At 42.4% G+C, this 16903-nt stretch overlaps 1 protein-coding gene across 2 annotated transcripts; it reads left to right on the top strand.

The window, feature by feature from the left end:
• Positions 1 to 487: 487 nt before the first annotated feature.
• Positions 488 to 16016, top strand: LOC120986929 (aldo-keto reductase family 1 member C23-like protein). 2 transcript variants are annotated; one of them, XM_040415613.1, is made up of 7 exons: positions 488 to 574; positions 1317 to 1484; positions 3638 to 3754; positions 11643 to 11720; positions 13544 to 13666; positions 14747 to 14856; positions 15845 to 16016. In XM_040415613.1, the coding sequence occupies exons 1-7, from the start codon at positions 488 to 490 to the stop codon at positions 16014 to 16016; spliced, it is 855 nt and encodes a 284-aa protein (XP_040271547.1). The 2 variants fall into 2 exon arrangements, with proteins under 2 accessions (XP_040271547.1, XP_040271548.1); XM_040415614.1 differs by lacking the exon at positions 11643 to 11720.
• The last annotated feature ends 887 nt before the right edge of the window (positions 16017 to 16903 follow it).

The following is a 16903-nucleotide window of genomic DNA, read 5'->3' on the forward strand; positions in this document are numbered from 1 at the left end:
CCTTCTAACGTCCCAAACAAGAAAATGTAAATTACAAAATGATCCAGACATGAAGTAGACATATGGGAAATGTAAAGTAATAACTATTTTAGGAGGTATCGCTATCTGTTTTAAAAGCAGAGAATTTTATTTATTTTTTATAAATAAAAATGAAATATTTTGACTCAAATTTAAAACAGTCTCAGAATGGCTTGGATAAGTAAAAGCATTTAAAATTTATTACCACATAAAGTGACACATGTCAGATTTGCTAAATTAGGCTGGGTCCTGAAGGTGAAAATTGTCTGTGCCCTGAAGGGGTTATACAGAAACCTGTCATGCCACAGAAGGGGTAAAAATTGTCACAAAAAATAAATAAAAAATGTGTCAAATTGTGTCAAATACAGACTTTCTTGTATTCATGAGAAAGCAGGTGGGAGGGACATAACTGTATGAAAAGCTGCTAACCTACCAAGGCTGCTCACATTTCTAAGAAGATACAACAAAAATGGATCTTTGTGCTCAGTCCTACATGATCATGAATGATGGACACAAAATTCCGGTGATCGGATTTGGCACCTATGCCCCAGAAAAAGTAAGTGAATAATTTAAGATTCTTAATTTCTGTGTATCTTGTTATTATTACTAATATTATTGAAACAATTATTTTACTTGTTATATTGTAGCTATTATAATGCAGCCATTATCTTTTCAATCGTAATTATTGTATTTATTTTATTAGTTTTATCATTATATTATTATCATGCTTATCTTAATATATTACAACATATTGAGTAGGGAAAACATTTTTTCATGAAATGTATCTTCCTTTTCCAAAAACATTTCAGAAACATTTAATTTCAGTAGAATTAAAATATTTTTTAAGGCTTCATAAATTTTTTAACATTAGTCTCATAAACTCTGAATGAAATGGCAGCACACATGCCAGTCACCCCTCCATTCAAACAGGGGACACAGGACCATATATCAGTGGCCAGAAGCTGGATCCCCTCTGATCTAGCAGTTGTCACCTATCAAGTGGTTAAGTGATTAAATTACCGGAATACCCATTTTTCAGTAAACCAGGTATTTTAAATTACATTGAAAATTTCATTTTCATTATTTTTGCTATCTCACCAGTATAAAAATCATACATAGATATTGTGCTTTTAGGATATCATTTTATAACATAATATAATCCATTTTTTCTGTGATTACCTGATAATTTATAACTTTTAATAATCTTGCATTTTTTTTTGTATAACTTCATTTTATTAAACCTCTTGATAAAAAAAAAAACTTTGTGACAATGTGGGATTTCTTTTTATTTCTTTGAGTTTCCCAAGATTTTGGCGGAGGAGGCAACTAAGGTAGCTATTGAGGTTGGATATCGGCAGATTGACTGTGCCTATGTTTATGGGAATGAGGCAGATGTTGGGCGAGCTATGCGAGAAGAAATTGCCAATGGGATGGTGAAAAGAGAAGATTTATTTTACACTGGGAAGGTAATGATGAAGTGCTTGTTATTCACTTAACCAAGTGCATGTTCTTGACTACAGCAAATTCGGACTGTCCTGGGCTGGAAATGGGAGAGGCTTATGTTGGCTGTGGCACGTCGGGACTTTATTAGGGTCTATAGCAGGGATACTGCCCGGGTATAGGGTCAGGTATCCAGACTGGGTCGCCCCTTTCAGGGTGAGTGCTCTGTATAGATAGGTAGGGAATTCCTAGGTCATTGCCTTTGCATCTAGGGACATATAGGGATAATAGTTCTGGGACCATTCTTTTTCATATTGGAACCATCTTGCAGATATACTACAGGACTGGTAAGAATGTTCCATTATTTTTTTTGGACCAGAGACGAAGTGGTGTCCCATAGTTGGGAAATTTTATTGGTATTGTAGCCCATACAATTAATTGTTTGTGTTTGTCATATTGGTGCAGCGTGCATTTTAATATTATTATTTAGTAAAAGTTACGATATGTTTTACCTCCCCACCTCTATTTTGGGGTTCCTTCTTTTGCTGCTTATGTAAGCTGTGCCCTTAATTGGCCAGTCCTGGTGGGCTTAAAGGGGTTATCACATGACTAATGTAAAACATGAAAATTAGACATCATATAGTACATGACAATCTCTTTCTAACAAAGCTAGAACCAGCCCTGTACCCCACATGGGTCCTGAGATCTCCCCATTCATTGCTCTGCCAGATTTATATCAAGCTGACAGCTCAATGGGAGTGTCTTTCTCTGCTGCAGCTAAGGGGGCGTGTCCATGCTCTCCCTATCACAGCTCAGGAGACAGTTGAAGGATGAAACTGAGCATGTGCGGCCATCTCAGTGAGCAGGACAAAGAAATAAGAAAAAAATCAAAGAGCAGGTGGCTCTATACATTTAATTAAATAACTCAGTGGCTATGCTAAATTTTTATTTACATTTAATACAAAAGTATTCAGATCTAGGTGCTGGTTTGAAAACTGTGGAATATTTTTCACGGGACAACCCCTTTAAGTACACCCTGCCCACAAGTGTCAGTTTCCAAGTGCGTTTGGTGTCATTCCCAATGCTGTTCCATTGCCTTATTACAGTTCTATTAATATTTTTCTTTACCATTGACAAACAGTGATAGCTAGGGGGAATATTTTAAGTTATATCAAAGCTTTCCCAGGTTCCTGAACAGGGGCTGTTCGTCAAGCTTAAGCCCCACGAGAAAAATAAAATGTACTGCACAGTATTTCCCTCCCTTCCAGCCATAATGCTAAAGACATATTTAGATGGTGATAAAGTTCCGCACCATCATACATATGGGATAATACAGCACCACATACCTCTTACATCCAGTGACGTCTCCTCTGATGTAGATGTTTTCTATTCTCACCTTCTCCACTGGAAGCAGGCCGCCATATTTCAGCCACGTCTCAGCTCTGCAAAGTTTACCACACAGACGTCTTATTTTCTTCAATTTTCCATCATCCACCCCCTAAAGTACTCTCAGCATTTATAATGCCCCCTATACAATACAGTAGTTACACTGCCCCCTGTAGCGCCTTTAGTAGTTATGTCTTCCCAGTAGTTATGTGCTCACAGTAGTGCTTATTGCTCCCAGTAGAGCCCATTGCCTCCAGTAGTGAAAAAAAAGAAAAAAAAGTAAAAAAAAAAGGTTTACTGACCTCACTCCCACCGTCTGTAATGCAGGCCTGAGGCCTATGTTGCCAGTTCTCAGAGTGGGTGGTCAGTCCAGACGCAGGCAGTTGCAATGATGGCATTGTGCTCATCTACAGCCCTAAGGGCTTCCGGCCTAAAGACTTGTAGCCTACTACCCTGATGCAGTATTCAAACGTGGGCACTGGTCAAAACATCAGGGCGGGATAGCCAACCCAAATTGTAATCTACCATGGACAAATGGCAGGCGGGCCATGCACTGATATTTTGCCTCTCTAGCATCACTACGTACAGTAAACGGACAGGTCTTACCATTAGCTAATCTGGGAAGGCTTGGTGACAAGCCCCTTGGGAGCATTAGTGTAATTGGTGACAGGCTGTCCCTTCAACAGGATTAAGTAAAAAGAAGTTCAATAACGATTTTAAGAGTTTTACAGGAAATTGGATTTTAGCAGGATATACTTATACTAATGAAGCTAATTTATCTTCTTTCCACCAGCTCTGGAGCACATTCCAAACCCCTGATCTTGTTCGACCAGCCTTGGAAAGGTCCCTGCAAAACCTACAGCTGGAATACATGGACCTGTTCATTATTCACAATCCTCTGGAAATGAAGGTGTTAATATAAAACTTGAAATACAAGCGTACAATAATTTATGACCCCTTTAGAGGGCTTGTGCAATTGTTCTCCGCAGGTCCCGGGTCTCTTGGAATCAACATCCTGTTAACGGAGCTCACGTGACTGCTGCAGCTAATCACTGGCTGCAGCAGTGACCTGTCACCCATGTGGTCACGTGACCACTATGAATATAATGTTGTAGCAGTATACACTAACACACTTATAATAGAGTGCTGTTCAGCTCCATTTTAGACAAATAATATTCGTATGGTAAAGAGAAACTGTCTGGACTCCAAAGCACCACAATAAACTTCCTACAATGACTGTACTTACCCAGAATTGTCATGAAATTTAATTCATTTGTATTTAATTACAATACATATATAACATGGCCACATTGAATTAAATATTTAGCATCACTTTATTACACACCTGTAATAAAGTGATGTTCAGATGAAACTTTTGTAACAGTGTATACTGACACCCCTATATTGAAGTGCTGTTCAGATAAATTTTATGAGAATAATGGAGCAGTATTTGCTGACGAACCTATAATAAAGTGCTGTTCAGACTGCAGTGAATACAATGTTGCAGCAGTATATGCTGGCACACCAATGATAAAATGCTTTCCAGCTAAATTTAGCCAAAATATGGTAAATAAATTGAGACTGTATGCACTTCAAATCCCACCATAAATCACAAATAGTGACCATACTGACCCGGATTAGTCATGTTCATAACTGTATTTTATTACAATATATATTGGCCACAATAAAGAAAATGTTTTAGCAGTATACACTGACACACCTGTAATAAAGTGTTGTTCAACTAAATTTAGCACAAATGTGGTAAATAAATTGAGACTGTATGCACTCCAAAGCCTGACAATAATTTTCCAACAGTGACCATACTGACCCAGATTAGCCATATCTATATCTGGATGTCCTCCACCTCACCCTCCAACATGCGTTTCGCCACATGCTTTCTCAGGGATTCTGTGGAATTTGGCTTTTATATGATTGCGTTATGAAATCCTTTCTAGGACTTTTATAGCTAGTTGCTTGTAGTAAGTTTGTTACCAGTGAGTGTCCTTGTTATGTAGATTTTATCTTCACTAGTGTTCATCACGAATATTCTAGTCGCAAATTTTTATCGCGAACATCGGCACTTCGAGAATTCGCGAATATGTAGACTATAGTGCTATATATTCGTAATCGTGAATATTCTAGATATTTTTTTTTCCATCAGTAACCTCCTTTCTTGCTTGTGGGCCAATAGGAAAGTTTCCTACCCCTTTACTATATAAGAACCTCCCCAGCAGCCATTTACTGCTGTTTTTTTTGCAGTTCTGAGAGAGACAGCAGTGTCATTGCTGTGCTCTCTGCTTTACTGTTTAATTACATTAGATATTTAGTTAGTTAGCTTATATATATATATATATATATATATATATATATATAATACAGATAGTTAGTGGGAGATAGTCAGTGTAGGTTAGATAGCGATGTAGTGTAGCTGATAGGTTCCAGTGCAGGGTGTTAGGTAGTGTGATAGGAATTACTGTTTCTCTGCTGTCCATACATACATGCTACAGACATAGTGCTGTGATGTCACAACAATACTTAGCGCACCAATCAGTAATATCTACTCAGACCTGATAAAATGTGAAGTTGCATGTATTGTGCAAAAAATATGCGCATCATTAGTGGCGATTTGCGCAATCGCGAAAATAATGACTGGAGATCACGAATTCTAGAATTCGCAAATTTATTGCGAATATTATGCGAAAAATTTGCGAAATATTGCGAAAACAAATATTGCCTATGCCGCTCATCACTAATCTTTAACTATTGTAACCCCCAGACCCCCCAAAGCAAAGAAAGACACTAGAATATGTCACCCAAATAAATATAGACCCCCCAAACCATATACTTTAAATACAGATCTAGACACCCTAAATAAATTCAGACCAAAGAGGACAGAAGGGTCCCCTAAATAACCCTAAACTATTACAGCCCTCAGTCCACCTAATACAGACCCCCAAACCAAAGCCTCTAAATCAGACCCTCTAAATACAGACCCTTGGCAGATCCACTCAATTCCAACCAGACCAGTTCAAGGCCCCCTATATAATCCCAAGACCCCCTAAATAGCAAGCCTAGTTTTGACCCCATAAACTTACTGTATGCAGCTAACAATCTCCACCTCTGTCTTGCTGCTTTCCCTTGTGGGTTGAGGACCTGCAGAGGTCATGTGGCCATGTACAGGTCCTTCTGTAGATCCTTTGGACCAATGCACAATGCAGCTTTGTAGCATCTTTAGGTATTTGCAGCAAAACTGCAACATACATTTTGTCTTTGAGTATTTTGAGTGGCCATGGGCATTTCAGTAGCCTCAGAACCAGGGCACCTATCCAAACTGCCCATATTGTAGTTCACCATTACAACCCTTACTATAAATCATTTTTGGTAATGGCAAGCAGCATATAAATATAAAAGTAAGGAAAAACATTTCTGCCTTTCCTTTATAATATATAGTATATATATATAAAAAAACAATATGATAAACCGCGCTGGCTATCCAGTGTGAATCTACAGGTTATGTGTCTGGAACAGGGTATGTATGCTATGAACTTGCCTTACTACCGCTGGCTGTTGGGGATTCCTTACAGAGCTTCCTGATGCTTGTGTTCAGGGATAGTGGTGACGGCTGTGTCTTCAGGTTTCCACTTTCAAACGCGCGCGGTCCCGGCCGGTGACTCGTGCGCGTGAGGGAAACCCAGGCTGATGATCAAGGAGGACGCTGCTTCCGTGTGACGTCACACTGAGTAAGGATACTCAGTGTGACGTCACACGGAAGCAGCGTCCTCCTTGATCATCAGCCTGGGTTTCCCTCACGCGCACGAGTCACCGGCCGGGACCGCGCGCGTTTGAAAGTGGAAACCTGAAGACACAGCCGTCACCACTATCCCTGAACACAAGCATCAGGAAGCTCTATAAGGAATCCCCAACAGCCAGCGGTAGTAAGGCAAGTTCATAGCATACATACCCTGTTCCAGACACATAACCTGTAGATTCACACTGGATAGCCAGCGTGGTTTATCATATTGTTTTTTTGATTCTTCTCATTTGTTGTAGGGTTTAGGCATTTTCCCTAGTATAAACCTGCAGCGGCACACTCCTAGGAGTGTTACTCAGTGCACCGTATATTACACTTTGTTCTATTAAAGAAGGAAGCGCAGGTTCCCTTTGATTGTTTAGTATATATATATATATATATATATATATATACAGTACAGACCAAAAGTTTGGACACACCTTCTCATTCAAAGAGTTTTCTTTATTTTCATGACTATGAAAATTGTAGATTCCCACTGAAGGCATCAAAACTATGAATTAATACATGTGGAATTATATACATAACAAACAAGTGTGAAACAACTGAAAATATGTCATATTCTAGGTTCTTCAAAGTAGCCACCTTTTGCTTTGATTACTGCTTTGCACACTCTTGGCATTCTCTTGATGAGCTTCAAGAGGTAGTCCCCTGAAATGGTTTTCACTTCACAGGTGTGCCCTGTCAGGTTTAATAAGTGGGATTTCTTGCCTTATAAATGGGGTTGGGACCATCAGTTGCGTTGAGGAGAAGTCAGGTGGATACACAGCTGATAGTCCTACTGAATAGACTGAATTTGTATTATGGCAAGAAAAAAGCCGCTAAGTAAAGAAAAACGAGTGGCCATCATTACTTTAAGAAATGAAGGTCAGTCAGTCAGCCGAAAAATTGGGAAAACTTTGAAAGTAAGGGCTATTTGACCATGAAGGAGAGTGATGGGGTGCTGCGCCAAATGACCTGGTCTCCACAGTCACCGGACCTGAACCCAATCGAGATGGTTTGGGGTGAGCTGGACTGCAGAGTGAAGGCAAAAGGGCCAACAAGTGCAAGCATCTCTGGGAACTCCTTCAAGACTGTTGAAAGACCAATTCAGGGGACTACCTCTTGAAGCTCATCAAGAGAATGCCAAGAGTGTGCAAAGCAGTAATCAAAGCAAAAGGGGGCTACTTTGAAGAACCTATGTAGTGTCCCACTAGATAGGCGTGGGCACTACACAAGGATCAATTGGTTAGCGTGTTACTTCTACTCACAAGGGACAGTGATCTTATATTTAACCAGGCATGTAATGTATTTTCTATGTGTTTTTATATGCAATGTTTCCCCTGTGTTATGTGTAAGCAGGCCTATTAGGGTACAGTTAGGCATCCTAGACGCTAGAGGGAGATAGGGAGCCCCTAGTATAAATGTCCAGGCCTAGACAGGGAGGGGGAGTTCATAGTCAGGAGTCTGTGGAGACAGAAGTCAGAAGGCACCAGCCAGAGATAAGCTGCGGACCTCCTCCTGACATGCAGCTTGATAGCCCCGGCTGCTAGCTACGACCAGGAGGCTAGTGAAGAATCCTAGCCTGCCTGTAGTTCAAGTGAGCCTCAGTTAGCTCAGAAGTCACCCCAGTTGTAGGACAGAACCTCCTGGGAGAAAACCTGCAGTTACCCTCAAGTCAAGCAGAGACAGTGCAACCAGCTAAGATAAGTAAGCTAATGGGCAGAGGAACTGTAGAGTGAGAGCAAGAATCCATACGGGAGGAAGATATATTTTACCAAGGATTTAAGCCAGCATTTAGGCATCCGGGCCTTGGGATTGAAACCAGACAGGAGTTCTAAAGAACAGCGTACACTATTTCTGAGGAAAGGTACAACCTGATTCTGAGTGTGTTGTGGATTACCCTCTGAGTATCTTGCACAGAATTATACCTGCCAGTATTTGTATTGAAGCCTGCTTGTGAAGCACTTGATATAAGGGACTGCATTACCATCTTTATGTACAAAGTTGGACTGTTTAAGTAAAGCAACGTTTGGTTCACTATACCACCTGTGTACCTCACTTATTCCTCCTATAAATCGGTGTGCCACCGTTACAGGCACTGGCGTCACGATTCCAAAAGGGACCTTGCTTCAGGCACTCAAAATACCTGTAACATCCAGGGCACCTCATCCACCATCAGGCCTGGTCCCTACATACGGAGTGTGCCCCAGAGGAACTTTGTGTCTACCTCTCCTTCACTGCCGCATGCCTGCCCAGGGTTCTCCTCCAATACAGTGAGTAACCCTCGATTGCCCATAACCATGACCTCACTTCGCAATACCCTGCAGGTCTGGCGTGCTGCACCTAGAATATGACATATTTTCTGTTGTTTCACACTTGTTTGTTATGTATATAATTCCACATGTGTTAATTCATAGTTTTGATGCCTTCATAGTCATGAAAATAATGAAAACTCTTTGAATGAGAAGGTGTGTCCAAACTTTTGGTCTGTACTGTATATACACTGCTCAAAAAAATAAAGGGAACACTTAAACAACACAATGTAACTCCAAGTCAATCACACTTCTGTGAAATCAAACTGTCCACTTAGGAAGCAACACTGAGTGACAATCAATTTCACATGCTGTTGTGCAAATGGGATAGACAACAGGTGGAAATTATAGGCAATTAGCAAGACACCCCCAATAAAGGAGTGGTTCTGCAGGTGGTGACCACAGATCACTTCTCAGTTCCTATGCTTCCTGGCTGATGTTTTGGTCAATTTTGAATGCTGGCGGTGCTTTCACTCTAGTGGTAGCATGAGACGGAGTCTACAACCCACACAAGTGGCTCAGGTAGTGCAGCTTATCCAGGATGGCACATCAATGCGAGCTGTGGCAAGAAGGTTTGCTGTGTCTGTCAGCGTAGTGTCCAGAGAATGGAGGTGCTACCAGGAGAAAGGCCAGTACATAAGGAGACGTGGAGGAGGCCGTAGGAGGGTAACAACCCAGCAGCAGGACCGCTACCTCCGCCTTTGTGCAAGGAGGAACAGGAGGAGCACTGCCAGAGCCCTGCAAAATGACCTCCAGCAGGCCACAAATGTGCATGTGTCTGCTCAAACGGTCAGAAACAGACTCCATGAGGGTGAAATGAGGGCCCAACGTCCACAGGTGGGGGTTGTGCTTACAGCCCAACACCGTGCAGGACGTTTGGCATTTTCCAGAGAACACCAATATTGGCAAATTCGCCACTGGCGCCCTGTGCTCTTCACAGATGAAAGCAGGTTCACACTGAGCACATGTGACAGACGTGACAGAGTCTTGAGACGCCGTGGAGAACGCTCTGCTGCCTGCAACATCCTCCAGCATGACCGGTTTGGCATTGGGTCAGTAATGGTGTGGGGTGGCATTTCTTTGGAGGGCTGCACAGCCCTCCATGTGCTCGCCAGAGGTAGCCTGACTGCCATTAGGTACCGAGATGAGATCCTCAGACCCCTTGTGAGACCATATGCTGGTGCGGTTGGCCCTGGGTTCCTCCTAATGCAAGACAATGCTAGACCTCATGTGGCTGGAGTGTGTCAGCAGTTCCTGCAAGACGAAGGCATTGATGCTATGGACTGGCCCGCCCGTTCCCCAGACCTGAATCCAATTGAGCACATCTGGGACATCATGTCTCGCTCTATCCACCAACGTCACGTTGCACCACAGACTGTCCAGGAGTTGGCAGATGCTTTAGTCCAGGTCTGGGAAGAGATCCCTCAGGAGACCGTCCGCCACCTCATCAGGAGCATGCACAGGCGTTGTAGGGAGGTCATACAGGCACGTGGAGGCCACACACACTACTGAGCCTCATTTTGACTTGTTTTAAGGACATTACATCAAAGTTGGATCAGCCTGTAGTGTGTTTTTCCACTTTAATTTTGAGGGTGACTCCAAATCCAGACCTCCATGGGTTGAAAAATTTGACTTCCATTTTTTAATTTTTGTGTGATTTTGTTGTCAGCACATTCAACTATGTAAAGAACAAAGTATTTCAGAAGAATATTAAATTAATTCAGATCTAGGATGTGTTATTTTTGTGTTCCCTTTATTTTTTTGAGCAGTGTATATACATACTATAAGGGAAAGGCATAAAAGTTTATAATAAAAGTTATGACCGATGAAACAGCAAGAGGGAAAAAAAAAAATGGCCTGGATTTCTGGTTGGTCATTCAGACAAGAAACCTTTGAGATCATTTATCAAACTGGTATACGTACAACTGGCTTGGTTGCCCATAGCAACCAATCAGATTCCTCCTTTCATTTTCCAAAGGAGCTGTCCAAAATGAAAGGTGGAATCTGATTGGTTGTTATGGGCAATTCAGCCAGTTCTACTTTACACCAGTTTGATAAATGACCCCACTTGTGTTTAAAAAAGAATTTCCTCTTTAATTTATATTGAAGTACATGGGCGTACCGAGGGTGGTGCAGGCAGGGTATGTGCTCTTTTCCAGGTTTTTAGATACAGAGCTGGAGTAACGGACTGAAATCCTGGGCTTTGAATTAACATCTAGCCATGACTAAATTTGCTCTTTTGTGGCAGTACTTATACCAGATCTTTATTCTATGTATACCTCTAGTAGAAACAAATGTTTAAATAGTACTCCAGAGCATGGAATCTAAATTTCTGTTTGTTACTGTCTATAGGGACACTTTCTGACCGGCCTTGCATATGTGGGCATGCTCAGGTTGGCACTATTTATGAGGATGCATTCTGGCAGACAGTATTTATAGGGCATGCTCAATTTTTGGAGGAACTGTGGCTAGTAATCTTATTGAGGGCTTACTATCTGACACTATTAATGGGGACACAATGACACTGGTTATGGGAACTGGCTGGTATTGGTTTTAGGGGTATTCTGGCTATCATTACAAGGATTTGCCCTGTATAATAGGGTAGGGTTATGTGCTACATCTAATATCTATCAGATAACAACTTTCAGAACCCTAGACCTCAAATCATCAGGGTGTTGCCTTCTTTTCTATTGCAGCCTGGTGACGATCCATTTCCTATAGATGAAAATGGCCAACTCATTTTTCACAATACAGACATACGAGACACATGGGAGGTGAGTATCTTTTCCCCCCTACTTTTTCTTTGGCTTATTTCTCTGTCTTTCATGGTTGGATTAGATGATAAATTCTCAGGGTTAGTAGCTGTAGAAATCAGTGTTAGTTGAGAGTCTCTTCTTAAGGTCCTTCATCTATTAACCTGAGCAGAGGGTGGCTACAGAGAGTCTTTCAAAGTGGAGAACTTGGCATGTCCATGCGTTACACAGTAAGAATATTAATTTCAGGGAGAAGTGAGAAATATTTAATTTCTCTTGTGGATGCACTGCAAGAAGAATTGAATACTTGCTTCTACAGATGTAGCAAGTGCTAACTAAAGATAGCCCGAGCTCGCCACTGTGCTGAGACATTGGATTTCTCTATCTAAAGAGTTAAAATTATTAGGACTGCAACTGCAATATACATATTGGCCAGTAGGTGACAACAGTGATATGGCAATGGGCAGCCGAATGTCAACTCTAAGGCTACTTTCACACTGGCGTTTACTCGGTCCGGCAGGCTGTTTGCTGTGTTGCGGCCGGATCTACGCCGCTCCCCTCTATAGTGAATGGGGTCGGGCGGGCTTCCAGCAGCACACGGGGAACACTGTAGTACGGATCCGGCAGTGGAACAGCCTGCTGGACCGATTAAACGCCAGTGTGAAACTAGCCTAAGAAGTTAGCAACCTGCTATGGATGAGTGAGCCACTCTACACTGTACTGTACTTCAGGGGCGGATTGGAAATGTACCTCAACAGGAAAAATTGCCGGTGGGTATTCTGAAATTTCCCTTGGGATCAATATCGTATTGCCTTTTGTATGCAGTGGGCTGTCTACGATATGTTACACTAACTCCTTAAAGGGGTACTCCCATCTGAGACAATGGGGGCATATCACTAGGATATGTCCCCATTGTCTGATAGGTGCCGGTCACACCTCTTGGATCCGCACCTACACCTAAAATAGAGCGGAGAAGGTGGTGCCCGGAGGACCCCGGGTTTCCTCGGGTCCGGCCACCACGAGCCCTCTCCCCATAGTAGTGAATGGGAGCACACCATGCTTGAATAGAGGGCGCATGTGTAGTGTGCCCTCCACAACTTCCCAGAGGTGGGACCCGGACCTATCAGACATATACTAGCGATGAGCCCCCATTGTCTGACATGGGAAAACCCCTTTAACACATTACAGTTGGAAAGCCCTGCTGTGCTGTGGGCTGGTGTGCGGAGTCGCTGCCCTGCTTAGGAATCCCCTGTCCAACGCCCTAAATGGCTAACTCCATATATGGAGTTGCTGCTCTGGGAGTCCTATGCTGACATCCCTGAGGGTATCCCCAAACAATCTGATAGTGTATACGGATATCCCCGTATATTTACATTGTTTAATTTACAGGGATATCCACATACACTTTCCATATGCTAACAATTTATGGAGTCAGGCAGGGGACTCCTAAGCAGGGCACTGACTCCAGACACCAGCCCTCAGCACAACAGGGCTTGCGGCCTGCGATGTGTTAAAGATCAAGTGTAACACATCGCTGCATATAAAAAGCAATAACCAAGTGGAATTTTTCCCGGTGAGGTACATTGCCAAACCACCCCTGAAGTACAATGTAGGGGAGCACTCATTCAGCGCTGGCTGCTGCGCTTCTTTCATAATTACTTGACACTGCCGTATAATGGGAATGACATTAGCCATATGATTTTGGCACGGATTACAGCTGATCACTGGGACTCCCAGCAGTAGGATAAATTGTAATCAGCTTTTCATCAGGGAAGCCTTCTAACAAACAGATACTGACCAAAATGAACAACCCCTTTAATAAAATTTTCCTGTCTCCTTTCCAGGCCATGGAAAGGTGTAAGGACGCTGGACTGGTGAAGTCAATTGGAGTTTCCAACTTTAATCGCAGACAAATTGAGCTTATTCTTAACAAGCCAGGACTGAAATACAAGCCAGTGTGCAACCAGGTACAATGTATACCTTCATAAATTTAAAGGAGTTTTCTTGTTCTTAGATATTGATGACCTATCCTGAGGATATCAGATCAGTGGGGGTCTGACAACCCTAATGATTGATGTTTCATGCAGCTGATGGCACTTGAAACTATAGAGTAAATGGAAGTCTCCATTCACTGTGTAGTTTCTAGAGTACTACAGCTCAGCTTCCATTCATTGCTCCCACCTCAAGCAATGTGTTGAACTGGCACCGATCCGATGTTGATGACCTATCCTGTGGAAAAGTGGAAACTGGAACACTCCTGAATGTACAGGAGGAATGTCCCTTTACTTGTACCTTCAAGTGATGCTATCTCAGTCTAGAAACAAGCTGGAGAAGGCACAACTGAGAGATTCTGTTGACAACATGTGTCATCCATGTGTTGTCATGTGTATCTATGTGGGAACATGACAACGTTGCAGAACAATTACTAAGAATCACCAGAAACTCAGTAGTGCCTCCTCACAATTAAAGGGGTTCTCTGGGCTTTTAATATTGATGACCTATCCTCAGGATAGGTCATCAATATCAGATCGGCAGGGGAAGGCATGGGATTCAGCCGGTTCCCTGCAGTTCTCCAGATCCGGTCGTTAAAATTACAATTTATGTGTATGTGTGTTGCATACATATGGTGTATGTATATGTAAACTTGGCATGACGCTGCATGTCCACTGTTGAGTAGGTAACCCTTTCAAAATTTGAATCCCACCGACACCGAGCACCTCCGCCGATCAGCTGTATGAAGGGAAGGCGCTCGCAGTGTGCACGTGCCGTCTCCCGTCTCTCTTCCTGCAGGTATGTCTATGGGAAAGCAGCTGCAGAGCCGGAAGAGAGGGGAGACGACACAAGCACACTGCACTTCTCCTCATACAGCTGATCGGCAGAGGTGCCGGGTGTTGGACCCCAGTCTATCTAATATTGATGACCTATCCTGAGGATAGGTCATCAATACTAAAAGCCTGGAGAAGACCTTTAAAGTACAGGAAGGTTTTAATACACAATAGCTTTGATTGCACTTATTGAATTGATTGGAAAAATTCTGCCTCCTATAGGTGGAATGTCATATTTATCTGAATCAAAGAAAACTCATGGACTTCTGCCGATCTCAGGATATCGTTCTAGTTGGATACAGTGTGCTGGGGTCTAGTCGGGATGAAAACTGGTAAATAATCATGGATGTTTACAGCAGGGGGTGTTTTGAACACATACAAAAATGCTTGCGTCTTACTCTATGGTGGAAAGGAAGAGGCTTTCCGGCAGTAAAATATTGATGATGACCTATTCTCAGGATAGGTCATCAATATCAGATCAGTGGGGTTCCGACTCAAGCACCGTGGCTGAACATCTGTTCGAAGAGGCCACAGCACTCCACTGAGCACTGAGGCCTCCTTTTAGACCAGTATTCACTGATCACATGGCCTATCTGCAACTCAGTCTTATTCAAGTACAGCGACTATACAATGGATGGCGCTGTACTTGGTTTTCTCTGAGGAGGTAGTAGTGCTTGTCCAAGCACCGTGGCCCTTTCAAATGTCTGATCAACAGTGGTGTCGTGAGTCGTACCCCCCTAAGGTTAGGTGATCAATATAGTACTCCCGGAAAACTTGTTTAAAAAATATGTATGCTTTGCCAACTCATTTATTTTATTGTTCTACAGCTTCATAAAATTAAGCAAATTTTAGAATAGTCTAGATTGAAAATTTCTTCCAGTTTTGGGTATGCAACTACTATCCATAACTATGTGTTTGCATGGTTAAAAATTACACTTACTGTGTCACCGGGTCCTGCAGTCATGTGCTATTCCACACCGCCTGGATGTACATAAAAGAGTAGTAGAGAACTGCAGGATGAGGCTACACAGAATTTATGGTCTCTAACCAAAGGAGATACATTGGTCTGCAGAGGAGTTGTATACCTAACGGTCAGAAATTTTTAATCAGTCTCTTAGAATTAAAAGTGGTTTGATAAGTCTACACATCCATTTATGGAAAACTAAAAAGTTTGTGAATGAAATGTAATTTTCAATTTAATATTTAGCTTTCCTTCACCAGAGGGTTTTAGAAAGTTCAATACATTAAATTACCTTGAATTCAGCATATAATAATTCATGAAGTCTGAATCTTGGGACAATGGCCTTGTATTTTTTATAGGATTGACCAAAATTCACCAGTCGTTCTTGAGGATCCTGTTTTGGTCAACATTGCCAAACAACTTAATAAGACCCCGGCTCAGGTGGCCATAAGATATTTTCTACAGCTCGGAGTTGTTGTCCTGGCCAAGAGCTTCCACCCCAAGCGGATCAAAGAAAACATTCAGGTTTGAATGATAAAAATTAACAGATAATATTCTTGGTACTGTATTTGTAGTCACTACCAAGGTAGAGCACCTGTCATAAGTTTAAAAAAATACAAATTGTTTACCTTATTTCAGCTGTCCCATTAAATATAACACTTTTCTTTCTTTATACATCCCCCTATTTTGTGGATTTGGCCCCTATTCAAAAGGACCTGGCCTTGTTGCCAGGGTACTGCCTCGCCCCAAAAAACATTGACCCAGTAGGCTGTGAAAGTCATGTACTGTCTCTGCCCATAACAGCTGCTCCAGGTATCATCCCACGTTCTCTGCCACGTGAGAGTATAAAGCAGGGATAACTTTTTGGGAGAAATAATGCTGACAAGGTATCTTCCAGTGAGGTTGAGCACATGCCATCAGCTCCCTAAAGGCAGCAGACTTTATGAATTAGTACAGCAGCAACTGCACCACCAGCAACTTGGCCAGGTAGAAATTAACCACCTCCCGATCGCCTAACGCAGGGATGCGTCCTGCGGGAGGCCGGGTTATTCCTCCTCGACACATCTACGCATCATCTCGCGAGACACGAGATTTCCTGTGAACGCGCGCTCACAGGAGCGCAAGGTAAACGAGTTGATCTACAGCCTGCCAGCGGCGATCATTTTTTTTAACATCAGAAAGGTATATTAGACGCTGTTTTGTTAACAGCGTCTGATATACCTGCTACTTGGTCCTCTGGTGGTCCCTTTTGCTTGGATCGACCACCAGAGGACACAGGCAGCTCTGTAAGTAGCACCAAGCACCACACTATACTACACCCCCCCTGTCACTTATTAACCCCTTATTAACCCCTGATCACCCCATATAGACTCCCTGATCACCCCTCTGTCATTGATCACCCCCCTGTAAGGCTCCAT

This window comes from Bufo bufo, chromosome 1, assembly GCF_905171765.1.
Source record: "Bufo bufo chromosome 1, aBufBuf1.1, whole genome shotgun sequence".
Classification (NCBI taxonomy): Eukaryota; Metazoa; Chordata; class Amphibia; order Anura; family Bufonidae; genus Bufo; species Bufo bufo.